The following is a 24,586-nucleotide window of genomic DNA, read 5'->3' as shown; positions in this document are numbered from 1 at the left end:
TTTTAAGTACATGTTTATGTACTATAAAGGATTAGTTTTTAATTATAGTTACCAGAAATCCTATCCAAACATATAGTTCACAAGAATACTAACTGGTCAATTTAACAAACAAGGAAGGGCTGGTTCTTTTTCAACTTCCGATAGGCTATAAAAAAAGACAAACTGACACAACAAAATGATTTTATTAATAAAAGTTGAGTAGTATCTAACTTATTTTTCTACATAATCCCCAAAACAATTGAAGCATTTGTCATATCAGGACACCAGCTTTCCAATGCGAAGTTTGCCGCCAATGAGGTAAGGTGCATCTTGATAGCATACTGAAGTTCTTCATTGGTGGCAAAGTGTTGTCTGCCCAACCATGCCTTCAATTCTCGAAAGAGGTGAAAATTGATAGGTGCTAGGTCTGGACTATACGGTGGATGGTTAAAAACTTACCACTTGAATTGTCTGAGATCTTGTCATGTTGGCACAATGTGGTTGTAAATCAAAACTATGCTGGACAAACACATGCCTCTTCATTTATTCTGGATCACTCTGCGGAGGCAATGTAAAGATTCACAATAAACTTCCTTTGTTGTCCTCTGCTTTATAATGTCCACCAACAAGACACCTTTATGGTCCCAAAAAAATTGTAGCCATTGTTTTCCTGTTGCTCAGTGTGTTAGAACTTTTTCGGCTTGTTTGGAGAAGTGTGAATCCACTGTTGTTTAGTTCTGGATTGTCATACTGGATCCAAGTCTCATCGTCAGTAATGGATAAATTTTAAAAGCTCTTCCCCTCATTATCGTAACGCATGAGAAACATTAAGGGTGACGCCATTCATTACGTTTTGTGATCGTCACTCAACATTTTTGGGACCAACGTGCACACAAGTTTCCGGTATTCTAGGTCTTTAGTTACAATTGTGTACAGAGATCTTGAAATTTCTGCAGAAAGTTCACTTATTGTAAATCTCAGTTTGTTGCAGACAAAATCACCAACATGCTCAACGAGGCATAAGAGTGGCGACAGAGTTGCATCCTTGCCAACCTTCATCATGGATGTCTGTTCACCTTTCTTTAAATTACCTGCACCATTCCTTACACTACCATCTATCATAAAGTTTTCACCATACACTAGGCTCATCTACAATGGATTTTAGCAGCGCTACATCCTTCTGCTTGCAGAAAACGTACCACACTTCGCAGCTCACACTTGGCAGGAGCATCAATTGTAGCAGCCATGTTCAATTGCCTGTAGCTTGACTCAGACTGATGCAATGGAGCTGGCAATGGCAGAAGTTGTGGTGGGGGAGTGGCATAATCATACAATGTGCAGACTTGGCTCCCACCTATCTCTTGTTTACTTAGATGCAAGATCGGAGGTTGAAAAAAAACAGCCCTCATATCATAGTAATATGTAACAATAATTTAATAATTAACTTTATTATTAAGTAATTTAATAATACTGATGATCAATATATTGGAGGAAAAATAAGAAGAATCAACAAATGAACTTCCCCTGCAAAATAAAAAATAAATCATCAAAATCGACATATTTAGTCATCTGTAAGAAGCTTGAATACACATAAAATAAATAAACAAAATTACAAACAGCTTGAAATAAAACCTATAAAATGAATACCTAAAGCTTGGGTATAGTTCAGTATGTGCTATAAATTTATAAAAAAATTAAATAACTGAAAAATCATGCTGCATTATTTAAAAATTAATATCTATTGCAGAAGAATATAGTTATAGTAATATATTAAGGTCCTAATGATTAAGCACTTTCATTCAAAAAAATAAAAAAAAACACTTAAAAACTTAAGGAAAAACATTTATACAAACATTTGTCTGAAAAAGCTTTTTTATAGTTATAGCTAGCAAAACATTTACTACATGTTTTAATAATAAAACTTAAGCGTTTATAATTTATTTTAACAAAGTTATTGTACTTTAAACCTAAAAAAAAGTTTCTTTTCATCAGTGAAGTTTTCTGTTTTACATTGGGTATCATGAAACTACAGGAGATACAGTTCTGGGACCTGTTTTATTCTATTTTTCAGGTCAAAAAACAAACGGTTTACCCTTTATATAATAACTTACAAAATTCACTACAGGAACTGAAATCTGGGCAAAATTTTTCACTAGCCATAACTCTATAACATTCGTTCTCAAAGTGGGCGATAAATTGATGGAGCCTTCAGGGGTGGGGCAGTAGAAGGCTCACAGAAAATTGGGGAAAATGTACATCAGATTCATCCTTCACATTAATGGAAGTGTAATTTTTCAACTGAAAGTTTTGTTTTAATTATTGTATTGTTATATTGAATATGCTATCACTATTATTGTTATAAAACTATATAGATACAATTGTAACTATTTTGAAAGAAATTTTAATAAAAATATTTCCAAATATGATTAAATATCTGTTTTAATTGCTTTCATTTAAAATGCAAGTTTTAACTCTGAAACAGAATATGCCACATTTAAAAACAATAACTGTGATTAAGAGCGTATCTTTTAAAAACAGTAATTGAAATTATTATTTATAACAGATGGTAGGTTTAAAAATTTTAGGGGGACGCTAGAAAACATTTGATTCTCAATATGAGCAGTGGGCGAAAAAGTTGAAAATCAATGCCTATAACAAAGCGTCTTCAGACATATGTTTGTACATACTTTTTCCTCATTTCAGGCTCTAGAATTAGTTACCAAATTATTTTCCTTCCTCCTGAATCACTCTGTATGTATTGTTATAATAAAAGATGTACTGTTATACACATTCAAAATAAAAAGCACATTCAAAATAACATAAAAACAAACCAGTTTTCTCTATCAATACATCTACAAGCAAATGAAACCATATAAAATTAAATTTACTATCAGCAGTACTAAGCGACAAGGTACAACTATACATAATAAAGATAAATATAAGTCAGCATAGCCATTTCTTAATATAATTTCAATACGGATAATAATAACTGAACAAAGGTTCTTATACTTGACATGGGAAAAACATTTTTAAAATTATATTTTATTTAATTACATATAACTTGATCATAGCTTTCATTCAAAGCACAAATAAAATTGGATATTCCTGAAATTTATTTATAAATGTCACATGGTAATGAATTATTTATAAGTACATCATATACCAAAACACAATAAACTATGTAAAAATAATTAAATTGTGCTTACAGAATTAAATTCCAGTTCTTGTAACCACCGTTCCTTAGTCCATAGATCTACATTCATATCTCCACTATACTGGCCAACTTTGAAGCTAGTATGTCTTCTAATAGCTTTTGCTTGTTGATTAACAAGTTCAACAGTATTAACTAGAAAAAAGGCTCTTTTACTACCTTTAAAACCTTCTGAAAAAGGCCTATGAACAAATATAACATAAAAAAAAAAATTATATAATTTATCTAAAATAATTTTTATATTACTAAAAATATTTTGTACAAACAGCAGCAATTTTATGTCTGCAAATTGTAAACCTGTAAGAAACTATTAAATACGGATCCATTAGTTCTGGTTAACACATGGATCGATAACTGTATTTAATTCTGATCTTTTTTCAAATTCTCAGTTTTTGTACTCTTAATGAGAAATTATATTGATACAATATGCTTGTTACTTAATGTTGTCATATAACTCTGGAACAGATGCACTCCACCCATTAAATGTGGATATATCTGTAATTTAGACAGTTATAAAAAAAATGAAACATCTTTCCTTATATAATAAAATAAAAATTAATTTACAAGTATAACTGGATAGCAAAATAGTTGATACAATGAAAGATATGTCAAGGCCAGATATGTCTTTTTTTTCAAATAAAAGAGTAAACTGATCTTTATTTTTCTATGACACATGAGGCATAAACCACTCAACATTTTATTAACTGTGTACATAAGTTGATCTATTTTTTGGTGCATCACATTAAAAAAAACTAAAAAGTTCAGAATAACAAATGTATAATTTTGTTTGTACTGCTTGTACAATTTTGTTCAATAACCTAATTAAAAAAAAGAACTTGCTCATCAAACTTTCCCCCAGCAGTTAGGCAAGTTCATGATTATCCTTCACAGACAGATAAATTTGCTTCTGATGTTTTACATACTATGTGACAATTTGATTTGAAATATTGTTATTGTGTTACTTTTTTTATTCGATAAAATTGAAGTGCTAGTGTTGGCATACATATACTGAAAGATTCTTTCTTATACACATAATTACTGACGTACTCTGCTTGAATTAATTTGGTTTAGTTTGGTTGACATAACATTAAATCAACATGTTTAATTGGTTTAATAGAGTAATGACAGACAAAACACAGTTAAAAACCTGTACCATTAAGCTATACTTCAGAATAAGAATTTGCAGTAGATCAAGATCTTTTTCCTACTAAAATATAAAGTTGTCAAGAAGCAGGTGAGCTATCTTTCTCAGTAAGCTTAAGAGTACCAAAGTGTGGAAAAGCTTATACAATTGCTGAAGAACTGTTGAACAATACTGCAAAAGATAGGAGACTTGTATGTTGAGTGAATCATTAGGTAAACAGCTAAGTATGATGAAACTGTCAAATGATACTGTGCACACAGAACTGAAAGCATGGCATTGAACTTAAAAGATTAAATCAAATGATTTTTTTTACCATACAACTCAATGACAGCCCAGACATAAGAAACTATGCTCAACTTATGGTTATAGGCGGTATGTATTTCAAAGTACATCAGTACGAACTACTGCTGATGAAATATTCAAAAAGCTGGATGACTTCTTTGCTGAAAATGGACTGGACTGGAAGCAGCTTCTGTTCTGATTATGCTCAATCTATGACATGAACACATGGATGTGTTGCTAAAGAAGTAAAATCACATACAGAAAATTGTACCCTTACTCACTGCAGCATCCAAAAAGAAATTTTAGCAGTCAAACAGATGACTGAACAATTAAAACATGTTTTCTAGGAGGTTATCAAAGTAGTACATTTTAGTAAATATTTAGCTTTAGTTTTATTAAACATATATTTTGTAAACTTTTAATATTTGCAGTGACCATATTCAGTTACTGCTGCAAAAAGAGATGAGATGAATTTCTAAAGGAAAAATACCAAGCAGGTTATTTGAGCTACATTCAGAGGTGCAGGTGTTCCTAACAGATACTGATTCTGAACTGCATGATTGATGAGAGAAGAGCTGTAGATAACAATAGCCTACTTATCTGTAACTTTAATCGCCTTAATGACTTAAATTTAAGTTTTCAAGGTGAAACAACAGATTGATTTTTGGTAGAAACAAAATAAAGGAATTTATAACAAATGACAAATGATGGATTATAATGTTTCAGATGAAAACATGCTTGAAATTTTGTGACAGTAAACAAAATTGAAATGAAAGATAATCTCATCAATAATATAAAACACAATTTCCTAATGATCACTGAAATTTTGAAGAAATCTATTCTAAATTGCTATGGATATGAAACCCTTTCATACTGTAATTCTAACTAACAATGAAACAATCTTTGATAAAACTATCTTGCGATGAAAGTTTGAAAATGGAATTTACTAAATTAGTTACATGAATTTTGGCTCAAGTTTAAAAATTAATATCAATCAATCTCCAGAAAAGGACTGTTATTGTTTATTCCATCTTTCTACCAAAAAACTGAGTTTTCTGCTATTGTGACAGTAAAAGATAGATTTCATAATAAACAGAACTTGACCGAAATTTGCACTTCAAGTTTAACTGAAAAAGACATCTCATCTCTTCACCTGTTTCAAGTATGCAGCAGCAATCTTCCTTCACACTAAATTTTTAATTTTCAAAAATATTGTAATCAGTAATGTAAGTAAATAACGTAAGATATAACATATTTTTGTAAATAAAAAGTTTATAACAAATAAAAGAATTGTAGTACAATATTTTTTTATAAAATAAATAGTTATGTTCAAAAATTTATAATTTTTTATTGATTTACTGTTCTGAGATATGACTTTATCGCTACCCTAATGATATAATAGATATTTAATAATTCAGTAGCATACTACTGATCTGTAATTAAGATCAGTGAAATGTAAAAAAAAAAGGTTGAGAACCACTACGTTATCATAATAATGAGATTTAAAATTACTATTTTGTGCAATAACATTTTACATGTGGCATTATACCTATCTAAAATAATAAGATAAGAATAGTAATAAAAAAACAAAGTCTTGTTATAAAATCTACATTTATTTATTGAAAAGTTTAGTGTACTAGTGTATTTAAAGTGTGTGTCTAGTGTGTTTAAGTTTAGTGTATTAGGTAAATACAACTTGAATGACTAACAGATGACAAACTTCAATGAAAAATACAAGTGAATAGTATTTAAAAAAATCTATTTATTGAGTAAACAATACAATTACTGTATTTCAAAAGATTTTTGTTTTTGTGAAAAAAGTTGATAAATAAAAATAATAGTAAGATTTATTTACAAAGAATCTTTTTACAACAAAAATAAGTTAATTCAAAGGATTGCATAAAAAAATAGATAATTTAATAAGCTAATTATTATCAAAAATAAAATTTAAATAATAAAATAATTCCATATAGGTAATTTAAATTGGATAAATATTAAATACAATCAGATAAACACTCAGTTTCACACTATTTCTACTGTCTCTGGGAGTGGTATCAACATCATTATTCCAAGATGGTAGACAGACCATCTTCCGTTTCATCCATGGCCACTGTGATGCTGCATTTTTTAAAGGAGCGAGATATTTCATTCAGGACTTTATTCGATAATATAAATCCATTCTGCTATTGTTAAAGAACTTCCTTTTTTATTTTTCCAGAAGCAGTTAAATGATGATTTGCTAAATGTAATCATTTTTCGTATTCTTTCTTATGTGGTCTTTGAAAGACATAAGTGGCTGGAGTAAGCTGGTCATACCACTTGAATTATATATAACAAGGTCACAATTTTCTTTCTTTATTTTTCACTGAATCTGGTAAATATCTTTAAATGCATCCATTAAAAGCACATTTTTAGGTTTCTTAAAAGTTTCTGGTCTTCTGTTCCACACTCTATTTACCCAGTCTTCCATAATTTCAGTAGTCATCCAACCATTCTTGTGGTCACACACAAAAATGGTTGGACTGAGCAGAAAATCAAAGTAAACATGGTTTCATCCATATTTCCAATAACCTTAAATTCATAAGTGTGTTTTGTACAAAATCCAATGATAAGTCGCTGGACAAGCTAATCTTCAAAATCTGCACGAAGTTACAGGCAGACTGAAGTTCTCAATCTAAGAGAAGATCTTCACTTTTCATAAATTTTCTGCATCAATCTCTTGATCCATTAAAATTTTCAATTTTAAATTTATCAATGGCTTTTCTTGCTTTCAACTGTAACATTTGTATTACTACTTACAGTACTTTAGCACTGACAGTAGTAACCTTTAAGATGCTACCAGGGCTAGCATCTTTTATAAATTGAGCAACATAATCATTTACTACGGGAAATCTTCCTGTTCTTGGTCCTGTGAAACCCTTTTGTCATAGATTTTCAAGTAAATATCAAATCATGTTGCTTACACCATTAATGAACATTATTCCTTTAATGTAAAACTTTCTGGGAACTGATCTATTGTAGTTATCCTCTGCATATAAAATCACCTTCCTTTTTATACTGGCTTTGTAGTGAACTCTTCTTGATGCCATTGCTGACGATAAGATTGATAAAAAAAATCAGTATGTAAAAAAAATTAAATAGCAAAAAAAATGTAAATAGGCAAGTACATACAACAAAGTTATAAGACAGACTAAAGCTGTACTGAGGTTTACCATAGGCAATAATATTTTCCAGGATATTATTAAAAACTAAAGGGTTGTTAACCCCTAAACAAAGTGAAAGGACTCATTGTTTCTTCCATGCACTACTGATCCTAATAGTATTCTGGAAAACTACCAACTTCCAATAAAAAAAAAATTATTAACTCTAAGAGAGGATGTTGTTATAACAATTATTTTCAATTGTTAATTTTTTTATGTTAATGTTAAATCATAATAATGTGCACTTTGGAAAAAAAAGGATTTAAAAAAATTTATAATAAACCTTTTTTTTTAAAGTAAAAAGAAAATCGTATCTTAGCTGCACACAATTTTTTTTTGATATTAAAAGGAAGGAAAAAAGCGTGGCTTAGAAATGAGCAAATACAGAAAGAGATTTTCAAATTTATTTAACTGTAATTGAAAATTTCTTCATTTTTTAATTTTTTCACTTCAGATTTAGGTGATATACCTTATATTTCTTACAAGATTACAAACATATTTTTTTTAAAAATGAAGGATAAGTGCAATATCCTGTCAATCACTCTTCATCTCCTTTAGGGAAACAACTTACTATAAAACTACCTCCTTTATATATTATCGTTGAAATCTTTAACATCTGTATTTAATAAATAGTTCCAGTCAACATCTTAATTTTTCTCCATGGAATCAAATATTATTTTTTTCTAGATTATCTGAAATCAGCTTAAATTTCTTATTCACTAGCCATTGGTAAGCGCTGGTCCAATGATTGGATTATATTGTATGTTACTATTTCTGAAAATTATGAACTGCAGTCAGTATACCTTTAAATATTGCACAAAATTTTTAATAAAACAAGAAACTTGCTAATGGTAGTCTTTCTTGCAGTATGTATTCATCTTTCAGAACACCCACCATTGGTGTGAAGAAAATACTTGGACGATGGTACATGGATATGATAGTGCAAACAAGCATGGCTGGGACAGTGGCTGAGAAGGGATGTGCAATTTTGTTATTAGCTTGCTTTGTTAAATCTACAGTGGCAAATTAATCCCAACACACAGAATTATTTTGTTTATTTCTATATATTGTGGCTACACTGCTTGATCACAACTGTTCTTTAATGTCTTTGTAATGTGAGGTTATTGCTCTTTGGTTATTTAGTAATTTTCATAAGTGTTTTGTGAAACTTTATTTCATTTTTTATTACAAAATCATACTTTCACATATTATTTGTAACTCCAGAAAGAATTCAAAAATTTTTTTCTCTTTCTGAATATAACAGTATGACACAATGACAAATAGCTTCAGAGTATGGTGTTAGATTAGGGACAGTCATTTTAAAACAAATAAAAGAAACTGATCCCTTTTCATCTCAAAGGAAAGGCAAATGTGGCTGTAAAAGAAAAATTACTTCAACAAAAATTGGTTACTAGTGAGAGAAAGTAAACGTCATCTAAAATTATCTGCTGTGGAACAAATTTACATGTGACAACAATTAGACGCCAACTTCTTACAGCTGGACAGAAAGCTTGTCGGTCAGTTACAAATCAGTTTTTAGCATCAGCAATGTGCAAAAAATAAAAGGCTCTTGTGCACTAAAGCACATGTATGAAATGTGATTTGCTGGGATTCAAATGGGATCCCCAGATGTAAGACCAAGACACTACTACTCCCCCATCGAGATTGGCAAATATATATTAGTTATATATTAGTCCTATCATATCAAAATTTATTAAACAGTGCACGTTTAAATTGAAATAATAATAAATCAGAATAACAAAATAAATACTGTACCTTTCAATAAAACTAGAAAAAGATTTAATAAGCATTGTGGCAATGAAAGTTTTCCCAGATCCAGTAGGCAAGTATAATATTGCATTTTCTTTGACAGCAAATGATAATAATTCATCCTGATAATCTCTTGCAGTAAAATCATTACAATTATTGCTATCATCATCATCAACGTTATTATTATTGTTGTTGTTGCTGTACATTTTTTCTTGTTCATAAGCACTGCTTTTGTCTTTCACATCAAGGCCAGGTTTTAATGGAAGTGAGTTACACCTATGGGTTGGTGAATATGATGACATTTCTGAACCAACCATAATTGGTCATTCCATAATCCTGTAACAAATTTTATAGCCAATATTTTATACAATAACTTAAAATTTATTATTCTTTAAGAAGAAAATATTTAGTGCATAAATATGTCCTGTATAACAAACAAACAAGTAAGCAAGCAAGCGCGTGTGTGCGCTCACACAGACACACACACACACACACACAACCCTACAGTATTATTACTTAACATCTTGAATTTTTTTTTTAAAATAAATTATACTTTGAGGCTTCAAAGAGGCTAAAGATGTGTAAAAGAAAAAAAATATACATCCACTCATTAAAAAGTTACACACTACTAAGTACAATAGTATAAATTATAGGTGATGTTCCGGGTGATAATAACAAGAAAGTGTTTTCTGTAAAATTTTTGAGGCAAGTAAAATTCATCAATGAACTGAATGAATGCATTATTAAAAAAAAAATTACTTAAATATATTTAATGTCAATGTGGTGTTCTACAAGGGAGAATTTGTACATTCTTAAATACAGCTCTATCAGGCCAAACGATTTCTAATATTTGGAAAAGTATTCTAAGCATGGTTCCAGAAAAATAACAAACACCTAATTTACCTCAATTAATGTATCTGTTTAGATAAATAGTATTTATTGGGATTTGATAATAAAATAAAACCCTATTTTATTGGGATTTAAGTCAACCTAAAAGTTTATTTATTGAATCCGTATTACCCTCAGCTGTAAAATAATTTGGAAATTAAAGCAAAACTATTAAATTGACATATTTACATATTTAGTTCTTTTCTGTTCGGCATCACGTAAACTTTAAACTTACTATGACTGCTATTTAGATGAGAAATAAATATTTTATTATTCCTGAATTGAACAACCATTTTTTTTAATAAGAAATAATTTTTCAGTGTTTATCAGAGTTAAATTATGTTCAATAAATATTCTTTTTAATAAGAAATTATTCTTAGATAAAGTCTAGTTTTTAAATACCCAAACTTTTATTGTACAATTATACAATCAGTAATAGGCAACAATGTTCAACTGTTTAAATACAAAGTTTATTTTATACAGATAAATTCAAAACATTATGAAATAAGGCTCAAAGTTGTGGAAGAAATAACTTATTCAAGAGAATGAGCATTGTATTGAGTCTATCTTTCCTATGAGACAATTAATAACACCAATTATTTTAAATAACTAAAATCAGCAAAGAATTCAAAACAAACATGTTGACATTACAACTCCAGCAAGAATGTTTTCATATCACCAAATTCAGCACAACTGTATTACATTTACGTGTGCAACTTTTTACAATGCAATGAAAAAAGTATATACCAGAATAATCTGTTTTTTAGAAGACATAATAAATTCAATTAGCATTAAAATTAATTTCTAATCATTTTTAAGTAGCTGTTATATTTTTTTCTAATAATAAGTATTATTAAATAACGTTTTAGAAAACCTTTTGGAAGGTTAATGCCAAAAAGCTAACTGAAGAATGCCAGATTACAGATAATAAAAAAAATATTAAATTTTCCATAAAATTATGTAAAAAGAAAAAAAAAGGTTTTATAGACACAAACAAATTTCAATTAGTGTTATATATATGATAAAAACAAGAAAGAACATTGGAATATAAAGGAACATCACTGAAATGAAAGAAAAACAAATAAAGAGTTAAAAAAAATTATTGTTCAGAGATTAAAAAATATATTATTTCAAGGCGAAGGTAAAATTAAAAAAAGAAATGCAAAAAATATATAGTGACTATATAAACTGAAAGCAACAAAAGTGGAACTATAAAATATTCTCACAAAATGAGAAAAACCAATACAATAAAAAACATATATAGTTCATAGATTAATTTCACAGCCTTCAAAAATGTAGTTCATTTATTTCAGCCACTTCATCTCAAATGCTAATAACAACCTAGAAAACTCAAAAAATATGTAAGAGTAAACATCTTTCTTTATGTGTGAAAGAATGGCAGATCAAGGTTATCATAATAGAAAATTTTATCTTTATCCAAACTTGGTACTGATTTCTAGCCATAATTCCTAACAAGGTTTTTATTAATTATTAGGTTCTGGCCTAATACACCTAAGGTGTATCTTTTGTATACTAATATAAATTTTAACCATAAAAATTTCTGTTTCAACCAATGGCGCAGCTCGTAGCTAAAATTAGTAGGAGTGCTGTTTCAGAAATTTTTTTTGGACCTTTTCAAGGCCATGACTAAAATTTTCTGTAAAATAAAAGAACCGAAAAAAAAATGAATCAAACAGAATAGCTGGAAGCAGGATAATAATCTAATTCTACACTTTATCACATTCAAGAATAACATAAACAGTTTTTAAGCACATTGGGCTTAAAAATTGTATTCGGTTTCACTAAATAAATTATAGAATGTCGATACAGATATTTTTTAGTATTATTAGATAACTTAATAAAATGTCTGCTTAAAAACACTATAGTCCAAAGGTGTTTAATTAAAATTTTTATTTGTTTTTAAATTTTAATTTCACCCTTTTCACCTAAGACCACATAAAAAGAAGGCCTAAAGAGTGTAAAATACGTAGCATATATTAACATAACAGCACACACATTAAGCAACACTTCCACAGAAAAGAAACAAGAAAATAGAAAATGAAAGAAAAATAAGTCACATTAACTCAGAGTATACTTCACATATTAAAAATGTACATGCAATCTAACCTTCAAGACATTAAACAATCAACTACACAAAAATCCACCAACATTGACATGGTCCTCAGTAATCTACACGCAGAAAAAAAGGACTGCATCTCCATAAACCTGAACATTTTGAAATAAACGAAAAAAATAAATGGACACAACTCAAATCCAATTCACTTTTCTACCCCATCTAAATATATGTTGCTAAAAAAAAGCAATAAAATCAGGTGAAAACCTAGGTGAGAATAGAAGAACTACTCAATGAAGATGTTCACAAAACACAACTGAAAATTTTTCAAATTACTAAAAACTTTTTACCACAAAATTTGATTCAGTTTTTCATTAGGAAAGTTTATACTTTTAAATAGCTACTCAATGTAGCATATATACACAGTTCTACATCCATACTATAATGATATAAAGAGAAAGAATCAATTGCAACCAAATTTTTACCCATTTTTCTTGGCATAACTAAGAAGGTTTTTTAAATATATTTCATTTCAAAAAAAAATATATATATATATGAATGTAGTAGTGATTTGCCAGTTGAAGCAAAAACTTTAATGAACTGTGAACTGCGAGAGTCTGTATCACTGTGTGAGCTGGATTTGAACTGAATGATATGAATAATGTTATAAAAATAATAGAATTAAATTTACATTAAATAAAATAATATTAAATAAATTTAAAAGATTTCTATTTAACAACAATAGGCTTCCTGTGAGGACTGTGTGTGAGGCTAGAGTGGTGAGGTATGTGAGCAACTTGTGGAAGGCTAGACCATCCGCATCATAAATGTATATATATAAACATACACACATAAAAAGTAGTCTGTTTTGTTATTGCATCATGCAAGAACCAACCAACCAACTGCTTTCAAATTTTCAGGATACATTTGTGCTAACTCATGGAAGGTTTTAAGCCATCAACCAAGGCCCCACCTCCCATGAAGGTTATGATACTAAAAACATTTATTATTTTTTCATTTCCAAGGAGAGTAAAGTTGTGAATTAATGATATTCATTACGGAAAGAATTAATGAATCTTTTAATTTTGTTATAATATTTGTCACCATGACAAAGAAATATGTTACAAATTTTTATCGTCAAAGGTGTTTGTACTTCAGTTACCATAGTTACTATTATTCTGTCTTTTGTAATTTACTTTCTTTTTCAAGTTTCTATAAAGCTGGCATACTAAAATTGTTATTTATCAGTATTATTCTAACAGCCATGAAGATAACAAACAGTGTGAGGGGCCAGCCAGGGGTGGAGCTCTCTGGGTAGATGGGAATGGCAACCAAAAGCAAGCTGTGTGGCCCTGGGTAGACCCTGTGAGGCCCCCAAGGAGTCCCTGAGTTAGCTTCAGAGTTCACCTGGGCTGACCTGAGTTCTGAAGATCCAGGTTCTAGCTAGATGGGCCAGCTAATATACACACACACACACACACACACACGTGCATCAGAAAGTTCTCCCAGGACTGTCATAATTTATTCTACTTGTAAAAATAATGTAAATGTTCATTTGAATTTCAGTAATTTTATGTTTATTCTTTAAAAGATCTCAAATAACATTTGAAAATTTAATATTTCCTTTTCTATAACTGTTATAGTGTTCTGAAAACTTTTTTATGTAAAACCTGGTAGTTTTCCTATATATCTTCACTATCAATACATTTGATCTTATAATTTACACAAAATTCAAGTTTGTTAATAACTTTTGTTATTTTGTAAAACATATTTTATAAGTTTACCTTTTATACAAGTAACACTATGTTCATTTTTATGAAAAATATTAGTGATATTTATAGTATTACTGTTTGGATATTTAAAAGTAATACACTTTTAGATGAAATATGTTTATATTTATGATCATTATCAATATTGTAGGTTTTATAAGCGAATTTGAATCACAGACAGTGGATAACGGTGTACTTTAGTGGTTGGGGGTTCAATTAACCACATGTCTCAGGAATGGTTGGCATGAGTCTGTACAAGGGCCACACTTCATTTACATTCTCACCTCATTGGGCAATGGGGGTTGCTTATTGTTCACTAATTTAACTAATTGCAACAAAACACATTATACACACACACATTAAGAAAATAAGAACAAAATAAAATGATTATTACTGTTATTGATTTAAAAATGTGGTTTTCCGACATGTTTTTATTATTTAAATATTTTTTAAGTAATCTATGAATGAAGCTATTGTTATAACTGTTCATATTAGCAATAATTATTTCTACTTAACAGTCTACAGTTACAGTATATCATTTCAATAATAATTTCAAAAAGTAACACTAAACTCAGTAATAAAAAAATCTAATAAAGTACCAAACTCAGTCCCAAACTCCAGTTGCACCAACATCTTCCACATAATTTTACTCTTCTCACACCAATATAAGAATTTTAACAAAAATATACATTTATTATAAATTACTAAGTAATGGGGTCTCTTTGAAGTTGAACACCCTGTATATTTCTGATTTCTTTTTTGGGGGCGAAAAACATTTTCATGTTATCATCACCCGGAAAACAAAAATATGAAATATAGAAATAAAATATAAAGTCTAATAAGACAACAACAAAATTAAAATAAAATAAAAATGTATAATAGAAATCTAAAAACAAAATTAAAACTCAAACTAGAATCAAACAAAATAAAAAACTTAAATGTTAAACACAAAAATATACATACAACTACCAACAAAAACATTTAAGAACGCTATTGAGTTTGTAAAATACTAATAGACCAAAGAAATAAAAAACCCAGTCTAAAACTTCTTCATTATTGCTCAGATTTGACGATAATTCCTGGGCAAATTTACGATGCAAGGCTGCATAACGTGAGCAAACCACAAGTGGCACACAGTCACGCAGCACTTGCATCGTACATATATCAGTGCATTTTCTGTTGGCATCAGGTACCCATGAGTTGCTCTCAATGTCCTATCCACAATCAGCAGAATACCACTTCCTCTCAGTGAAATTTTCTGTGGGAGGAATCCCACACGATAATATTGCTGATAATGGTGATCCCATGGCCTTCCAGACGTTCCAGTTTGAAGATATTATTTTACCTTCAAATTCAAAATCATTCTGCATAAATATATACTTTATTCAGTAATTATGTTATTCACATTTGTAGGATTTTCTGTATTTGTACTGTTACATAAAGAGAAGAAGGTTTTTGTTTGTTCGGGATAAACAAAACAACTACTCGATCAATTGTAATCAAATTTTTACCCATGTTTCTTGGCATAACTGAGAAGGTTTTTAGGTATATTTCATATTGAAAAAAATATATATGTGTAGCAAGAGCGATTCTAGCAAGATGTTTTTTTCCACTACTTACAGCTGTACATCTACTCTCCTCTGCAAGTGTCTTGCTGTAACTACCCGGTCTGTTGCCGGTTGAAACACAGACTTTAATGAATTGAAATAACAAACTGTGAACTGTTTGTTTCTATCACTGTGTGAGCTGGGTTTGAATTGAATGATTAGAATAAATTGAATAAATAATATTACAAAAATAAAAGAATTAAATTTATGTTAAATAAAATAATATTAAATCAATTAAAAGAAATTCTGTTTAATAGTAATGGGCTTCCCATGGAGGCTGCGTGTGAGGCTAGAGTGGTGAGATATGCAAGTACCTCGTAGGAAGCTAGACCAATCATCACCATCAACTGATAACAAACAGGGTGCCCCTGAGCACTGTTTTTGAGCTTTGTTTTTGCAATGGAGTGCTCTTATAATATCTCTGCAATCATTCAATTTTCAAAATTCAAATGGGGTATTTACTAGTAGGTTGAAGGCTAACTTTGGCATACGAGGTGCGACAATAAAGAAATGGGACTGATTTTTCTTTGCAAGATGTGGCAACCCTGCAGCTTGCATAGGCACACCATCTTTGACCTTGGTCTATAAGCTACTTCTAGTCCAAGCGGCACATTGATGCAACTGCTCAGTCGTGAGTTGTGCTGTAATAAGTGAACACGTGTTTGTGTCTCTCATCACAGAAATGAAACCGCAAAATATTGCACAACGGTATGCTATTTACTTTTGCGTTAGATTGGGTGAAAACGCGACGACAACTTATGGTAAGCTTCAGAAGGCTATTGGAGAGGAAGTTATGTCAAGAGCTCAAGTTTTTTGGTGGCATAAAATTTTTAGTGAAGGCAGAACGAATGTTGAAGATGAAGACCGCAGTGGACGACCATCAACCTCACGGACAGATGTCAACTTGACCAGGGTGCGTGAAATCGTACGATCTGATCAACGATTATCCGTGAAAATGATTGCAGAAGAACTCAACATCAATCGAGAAACGGTTGGTCTAATATTAACTGAAGATCTTGGTATGAGAAAGATTTGTGCAAAAATGGTCCCCAAAAATCCCACAACAGCGAGAAACACAGAAAAATGTGGCAGCCGATCTGTTAGAGCAAATGGAAATCAATCCAGATTTGTTGAGCCGTGTTACCACTGGTGATGAAGGTTGGTTTTTTCAATACGATCCAGAGACAAAACGCCAAAGTTCGCAATGGTGCTCAAAGGGATCACCCAGACCAAAAAAAGGTCGCATGTCAAAGTCAAAAGTGAAATGCATGCTTGTGTGCTTCTTCGATTCCAAGAGAATTGTTCATAAAGAGTGGATGCCTCCTGGACAAACAGGTAACCAATATTTCTACAAAGAAATTTTAGAAAGATTTCGTAAACGAGTTTTTCGTGTCCAGGCCAACATTGCTGATAATTGTATTCTGCATCACGATAATGCACCATCCCATACTGCTCTGTCAGTACAATTTTTAACATCAAATCAAATTTCAGTACTACCACAGCCACCTTATTCACCAGACATCGCTCCGTGCGACTTTTTTCTATTTCCAAGAGTCAAAATGGCGGTCAAGGGACACCTTTTTCAAACAACACAAGATGTCCAAAAAGCTGTGACGAGGGTCTTGAAGGATATTACAGAAGATGAGTTCCAGAAATGTTACCATCAATGGCAGAAGCGCTGGAATAAGTGTGTGCAATCAGAGGGGAACTACTTTGAAGGAGACAACACTAAACATGACTAAAACGGTAAGCAACATTTTTTCACATGAGTCTCATTACTTTATTGTCACACCTTGTACATAATGTACACTCTCAATCTAACAGATCATAATTATTCAGAAATAATGTTATATCTTCGCAATCGATTTTTTGATTTTCAAACTTCAAACGGGTATTTGCTAGGGTGTTGGCATTGAAATTCAAACAAAGTGATGGCTGTCTGCTAGGCAGCGAACACAATGTGGTGTGCTTCACGCAACAATTTTTTCACAGTTCAGTCTAATTAATCACATGAGTGTATGCTGCCGATATCTGTTAATTATTGAATATCACACAATTTTAATTCATTTCTTTGATATACATATACATATACATATCGTTAGGTTAACGCAGTTGTATTCGATTTCTTGGGAAATAGTCCAGTCAGTGGGACGGAAAAGAGGTCGATTTTTAAATAAAATTAGTAGCGTTTAGGGAAGTACAAGGGGTTATAGATAACAGTAAGTATAACTTGTTTATATGCGATTGGATAAAAGTTTCACTGGTGGGACAAAATGACAGCCATCCAAAGGTAGTGAAAAATCGGTTTTTCTATTATGTAGGCCAAGGTAAACTTCCTAGAAGAAAAAGTTCTGAATAAGGGTTGTGGGTATTTGTATCTGGACGAGGCCTACAGCGAAGGCAAAAGTCGAGTTAAAAATCACCGAAGTAAATGTCTACAGAGGCATTTACATCGATGCCGTCTCAACGAGGCCTGGCTTATTACTATGAGATGTAAAAAGTTAGTGGGGGAAAGACGACTCCCGTTAAAGCCCATCAGGGCTAGGAACGTGAGGGGTGTGGCGACCGGAAGCGTCACAAGGCGGGTGTTTTCCCCTACGGGGTTGGGATGTGGGTATTTGCAGTACCTATAATTTAAGCCCTTAAACGTTGAATTTCCTTAATTAGTTACTGCAAAAATTCCCAAAACCCGTTAAAAATGGACGTTTTTTGCAAAGCCAGTATTTATTGCAAAAATTTACTGTTTTTATTCTTTTAAACGTTAGCTTTTGGAATTCCGAATGGTGGTTAGACAAGAAAATTGGTTTATTCGTTGCTGAAATATTGTAATTTGTTTATAAAAAGACTCTCCAGGCAACTGTAATTATTTTAACAACTTTTTTGTGTCCATTTTCAAGTGCCATCTATTCTTCAAGACTTGTACTTTCAAATGGTGAAAGGTTTTAGACCAAAAATTAATGTAAAATTTGTTTAAACTTCTTCGAAAAATAGAGCGTGGTAGTCGTGAAGGGGATAGCGATTCGCGGCAGTCGCGTGCTAATAAAGCTAAATTCGTAACTTCAAATCGGCGGAGTGTGAAAAATCGTTCTATTTACGCGAATTTTGGATGGATCGAGACCATTTTTTTGAAAAATGTTTTTAAAAAGTTACCTTAAATTTAATGTACATTTTTGAAGCAAAATGTATGTCGGTGTTTACAAAGACACTATTTATTCACTGTTCGTTATGTTTATGTAATATCCGGTCCAGTTATACAAGTTGATTGATTCCAATTAATGCTGTTGTTATATATTTTCATAAATTTATATATAATAAACTATTATATACGTTCATAAATTTTGCTTAAAAAAATACATTAAATTTAAGGCAATTTTTTTTTAATTTAAATTTTAAAAAAATGGTCCCGATCCGTCCAAAATTGGCAGAAATAAAGCAATTTTTCGCACTCCGCCGATCTGAAGTTACAAATTCTCAGCTCAATAGGCGCACGACTCCATTAATTTTTGGTCTAAAACTTTTCACCATTTGAAAGTTCTTTTTTTTCAAAAACTTTTCACCATTGAAAGTATAAGTCTAGTACTTGTTAAAATGACTTGTACAAGTACAAGTCATTTTAAATGGATACGAAAAAGTTCTTAAAAGCCAAAACCATTAAAGTTGCCTGGAAGTCATTTTATAAAAAAATTACAATATCTCCGTAACGAATATACCAATTTTCTTGTCCAACCACTCAATTCGGAATTCCAAAAACTAGCGTTTAAAAAAAAAACAGTAAAAAAGTTATTTTTGCAATAAATATTGGCTTTGCAAAAAACGGGAATTTTTAACGGTTTTTCAGCTTTTTTACAGTAACTAATAAACGAAATTCAACGTTTAAGGGATTAAATTGTAGGTACTGCAAATACCCACAACTATTATTCAACTTTTTCACCTATAAAATTGAAAAACCGATTTTCACTACTTTTGAACGGCCGCCATTTTGTCTACTCGCATATAAACAAGTTATATTTACCGTAATCTACAATCCCATGTACTTCCCTAAACTCTACTAATTTTTTACCATAAAAATCACTATTGATTGGACTTATGATACGTTATAATGGTTCTGTGATAGGTGATAAATATTTCATTATTCATTTAGCGATAATTTTTTCGAATTATTGAATAGCATCTAGATCTTATTATATTAAGAGGAAACTTTGTGTATACAGTTTTTTTTTCTTAAAAAAATTTAAGAATCGCTTAACTAATCGTTACCAAATTTTAACGGTAGCTTCACTATGTTCCTAATTTTTTTAATATCAATGAGCTTCACAAGTGTACATAAATATGAACCTTTCTATATTAGAACCACATCAACGCCACGCATAAGATTCCATCACTCACAATATCGACACCGACAGAAAAAAGTATTCGTTTTAGATGCTCCTGGAGGCACTGGGATAACCTTTTTGATTAATCTACTTCTCGCATATATTCGACGGACAGGTAGCTCTTGGCTCTCTGTGTAATATCGTAGGCATCGCTGCGATGCTCCTCGCTGGTGGTATGACTGCTCATTCGATTTTTAAATTGCCATTAAATGTAACATGTGAACAAGTCGGTTTTCTCTATGCGTAAAAATGTCCTTTTGGTAAAATTTTCTAAGATAAAAGACTTACGAATTACTTACTACGGGTTGAATGTACCAAGATTCATCGAGCTAATGCTGAAACGTTTGACCGTACCCTCAGAGATAACGTGATAAGATAATTGGAGGAATAACTTTTGTCTCTACCAGAGTCAGTCGTGCAAGACCGCGACGAGGAATGCTAGTAAGTAATAAAATTACTAATTCTTAATTAATAAGATAATATATATATATATATATATATATATATATATAGCACTATATATATATATATATATATATATATATATATATATATATATATATAGTGCTATATTATATTATATACTGTATACTAAAATGTATACTAAATCTATAATATACTGTGTATAATATACTGTGTATACTAAATCTATAATATATATATATATATATATATATATATATATATATATATATAGTGCTAAATTTAACGAATTTTCTTCTTTATTGTGATTAACTTCCTTTTTAATATTGAGGTATTGTTCAAGAAATTCATTTCCTGCCTGCAGTTATTTTTATTTGTTTTAAGTCTTGCTATAACAGTAATATTTATTCACATCTCTTTCTACCTACATTTCTCCCTCTCTTTGAAATTAGCTAGAACACAAAGAACATTCGTTCATTTTTACAGACGTTTTATTGTATATTTTATTGCAAATCAGTTTTGACACTTTCTTTATCAATTATTTTACAACAAATATTTTTAATTGCCATATTCTTTAGTAAAAATCAAAAGAAAAAACGGTTGTTTGTAATTTCAGCAGATAATTTTGAGTATATTCTAACAACAATATTACTAAAAAGTGTTATTTGGACAGATGAAAATTTATAATATGACATCCTGCACTGTAAGAATGTTTTAATTTTTTCTCTATCTACTGATTTCTTTTGATTTTATACTATATTGTAAAAAATATTCGACTAGTTCATCAAATATTGGAAGGATAAGTTTTTAATTTCCATAAGTAATATCGGCTACTACTATTAAACCAATATGTTAGTATAGAATTGCTTTACAAAAATATCTTATCATAACTTGAAACAGTGAAATAGATAAAAATAAGAAAACAACAAAGATAAAGTTTTCAATTCTTTAAAATTATATCTGTTTTAATCATACATACGTCCCGTCCAACTGTCTATTTTTATAATTTTAACGTTTTGGTTAATTTTTTTATATAACATCAAAATCACATTTTATATATGCTAAGAACTATTAATTCTTAGCATATAAAAATTATTACTATTCTGAGTATAGGTGAATTAAAAAAATATATATAGCTTCGTAATGGAGGTATTGAAAAATATATTTTTTTCTAACTGATAAAGATCCTGTAGAAAATGATGATTCAAAGTAAATTTTGATTTACTTCCAATCCTCAAAATAAAAAAAAACATGCAGTATCACACCATATTGTTGATATTAGTAATTTATCAACATAGGAATCAACTCAAATAAAAGTTATAATAAAGAAATAAAATTAAAAAAAAACCTTTTATAATTCACATGTTTACAAGGCTTCAGTAATTGTTAAACCATCATCTATATCATATGTATTTTTTATTTACGTAAAGTATGCATTAATCTATAAAAAATGTATATATCTATGAAATTATAACAGTGCATTAATGTCTACAAGTATGTATACATGTAAGTAGTGTGTGTGTGTGTGTGTGTGTGTGTGTGTGTGTGTGTGTGTGTGTGTGTGTGTGTGTGTGTGTGTGTGTGAGCGCGCGTTTATTTGCACATATATTGTTTTTAATCAGCTTGTTCAATAAAGAGAAAAAAATTACTTTCAAGTAACATGGAATACTTCTTACTTCAAGTGCAAATGTAATAGTAGAAACAACATTTTTAAATAAAAACAGATAATAAGTATCACTAACCTTTTTAAAAAGTTTGAAAAATTCTACTGCAAATGTGATATTTTTGTAAAACTCTAAATGTGATACGCCAACCCTCTTGGTTATCTTGTATTTTGAATCTGATTACAAATAGAAACAAACTTAAAAAATGAGTATTTAATATATGATCAATGTCAGCTAAGACAAAATACAATTAGATATTCACTAACGAATGAATGATTAATTAACCAAAACAGGAAGTAAATTAAAACCAATTAATAAAATATAAACAAATAAATGTTAAAAATACAATACGTAAATAAAACATAAAAATAAATCTTCGTCTAGACATAATTTAATAAAATTAACTAATAATTATATTCTATGGATTAAAGTTGAGACAAAAGTAGCCTACCACACCCTCTGTTTAACACAGAAATTGATATAAATATACAAAACTTTCAGGATATTTTATGTATCAATTAGTCAATCCTAAGACATTAAAAATGGAATGGACCCCTCTTGGCTGCACAGTATCCACTACGTGACGTACTATTTTAAAAGTTTATTATATGATGAACAAAATGTTATAAAGAAAAAATCGCTATGATGCCCTAATCCAAAATGTCAAAAGGACTAAATTGAGATTCATCAAATAAAAAATATTTTGGCAATGTAGGAACTGTGCAGCCAAAACAAAATTTCTGCAAAAAGAAAAACTAATAACCCGGAATACATTTACTTTATATAAAAATATTATAAGATTTCACTTAGTTAAATGTTCAAATTGTCTTTCTGTTGTTTGTTACTGTGTCATCCGGGCATGGATAGAAAAACTGGACTGTTTTAATGATTCCCAAGTAATATTCTAGCATGTAGTCTGAATAGGCAATATTTTTTAATTTATTTGGTAAATATTATTTTTCATACAATCTCATAATCTAACCGGGACATGTTGGTCATTGTATTACGCCTATTCAACCGATCAATTTACCATGAAAAACTAAGTTTAAATCAGGCACACTCATTTTGGTACTAAAAAAGAGACAGCAGCCATTGCGTTCAAACCAGATGTTTTGAAAATCATAACCAAAGATATTTTGAATTTCTGCAACGATTTAATCCTTAGTATAACTTCATACTTGGTTGAATTTTAATTTCCATAAATAAAAATCAGATGTGGACAACATATGACTTCCTTGTACGCCTATTAAATTACATATACATATTTTTTTTATTGCTATTCATAGTGATTTTTTCTTAGAATAATTATTAACCACTAATAATTATTAATAAATCAATACATTTAAATTAAAAAAAAAAGTTAAAAAAAAGGAGAAGAAGTCGGATTCGAGCCGATATACCTTCCCCTTGTAAGATCCAAATATTTCATTAATTAAAATTTTCTTTGGCTATAACTGTGGAACCAATGAAAATAATGAACACTTATGATATATCGTTGAAAAGCTCTCAAACAGGAGTTATTGCTGCAGTTAAGAAAAGTCCAAAATCCAAATTGTTTGGATTTTTTGGACACTCTTGGTCCATTAGATTGCAATCAGTGCACAACTAGATGTTACAACAGTCCTAAATCCAAAATTTCAACATCCTACGGCTAATAGTTTTTGAGTTATGCGAGATACATACGTAAATACAGATGTCACGCTTAATCTAGTCAAAATGGATATTTCCGTTGAAATCTGAAAACCGAAATTTTTCGTGATCACAATACTTCCTTTACTTCGTACATATAAGGAAGTAAAAATAGATCCAATCATACTTGTCTACCGACAATACCTGGCCATACAAGTGTCCGTGATTACAATGTATGTGCACGTGATATATCATGATAGTAAGAATAGAGTAGCATCGGAGGAATATTGACAAATGTGCTGATTAATACTGGAGGAATTAACATGAATGTAGCCTCGTTACTAAATAACTAAATTATTCAATAAATTGTGCATCAATGTTGGCTTTCAAAATCCTGCATCAAGAAAAATCATACTAATTAATTTATTGGACTAAATGAAATTTAAAGGAATAAAAATTAATTTTCAATATCTGGAATACTGGATATTCCTGGTTACCAATTGCCGTTTTTTTTTTTTTTGGGGGGGGGGGGTAAGCAATAGGGATTTTCAGTAAATCTTTGCATTAAATGTG

At 30.1% G+C, this 24,586-nt stretch overlaps 1 protein-coding gene across 5 annotated transcripts in view; it reads right to left on the bottom strand.

Moving 5' to 3' along the window:
* Window positions 1–24,586, bottom strand: part of Dcr-2 (Endoribonuclease Dcr-2) — a 211,257-nt gene that overhangs the window by 153,408 nt on the left and 33,263 nt on the right. For 4 of the 5 annotated variants that reach the window (XM_075371190.1, XM_075371191.1, XM_075371192.1 and 1 more), the window contains exons 2-4: window positions 22,463–22,560; window positions 9,593–9,922; window positions 3,186–3,372 (exon numbers count right to left, since the gene is read on the bottom strand). In XM_075371190.1, the coding sequence (XP_075227305.1) occupies window positions 3,186–3,372; window positions 9,593–9,903 (498 nt within the window). In that variant the 5' untranslated portion in view covers window positions 9,904–9,922; window positions 22,463–22,560. The remainder of the gene's footprint in view (window positions 1–3,185; window positions 3,373–9,592; window positions 9,923–22,462; window positions 22,561–24,586) is intronic. The other variant, XM_075371189.1, reaches the window with a different exon arrangement.

Source organism: Lycorma delicatula, chromosome 7 (assembly GCF_047948215.1).
Source record: "Lycorma delicatula isolate Av1 chromosome 7, ASM4794821v1, whole genome shotgun sequence".
Classification (NCBI taxonomy): Eukaryota; Metazoa; Arthropoda; class Insecta; order Hemiptera; family Fulgoridae; genus Lycorma; species Lycorma delicatula.
This window is presented reverse-complemented; position numbering and strand designations above follow the sequence as displayed.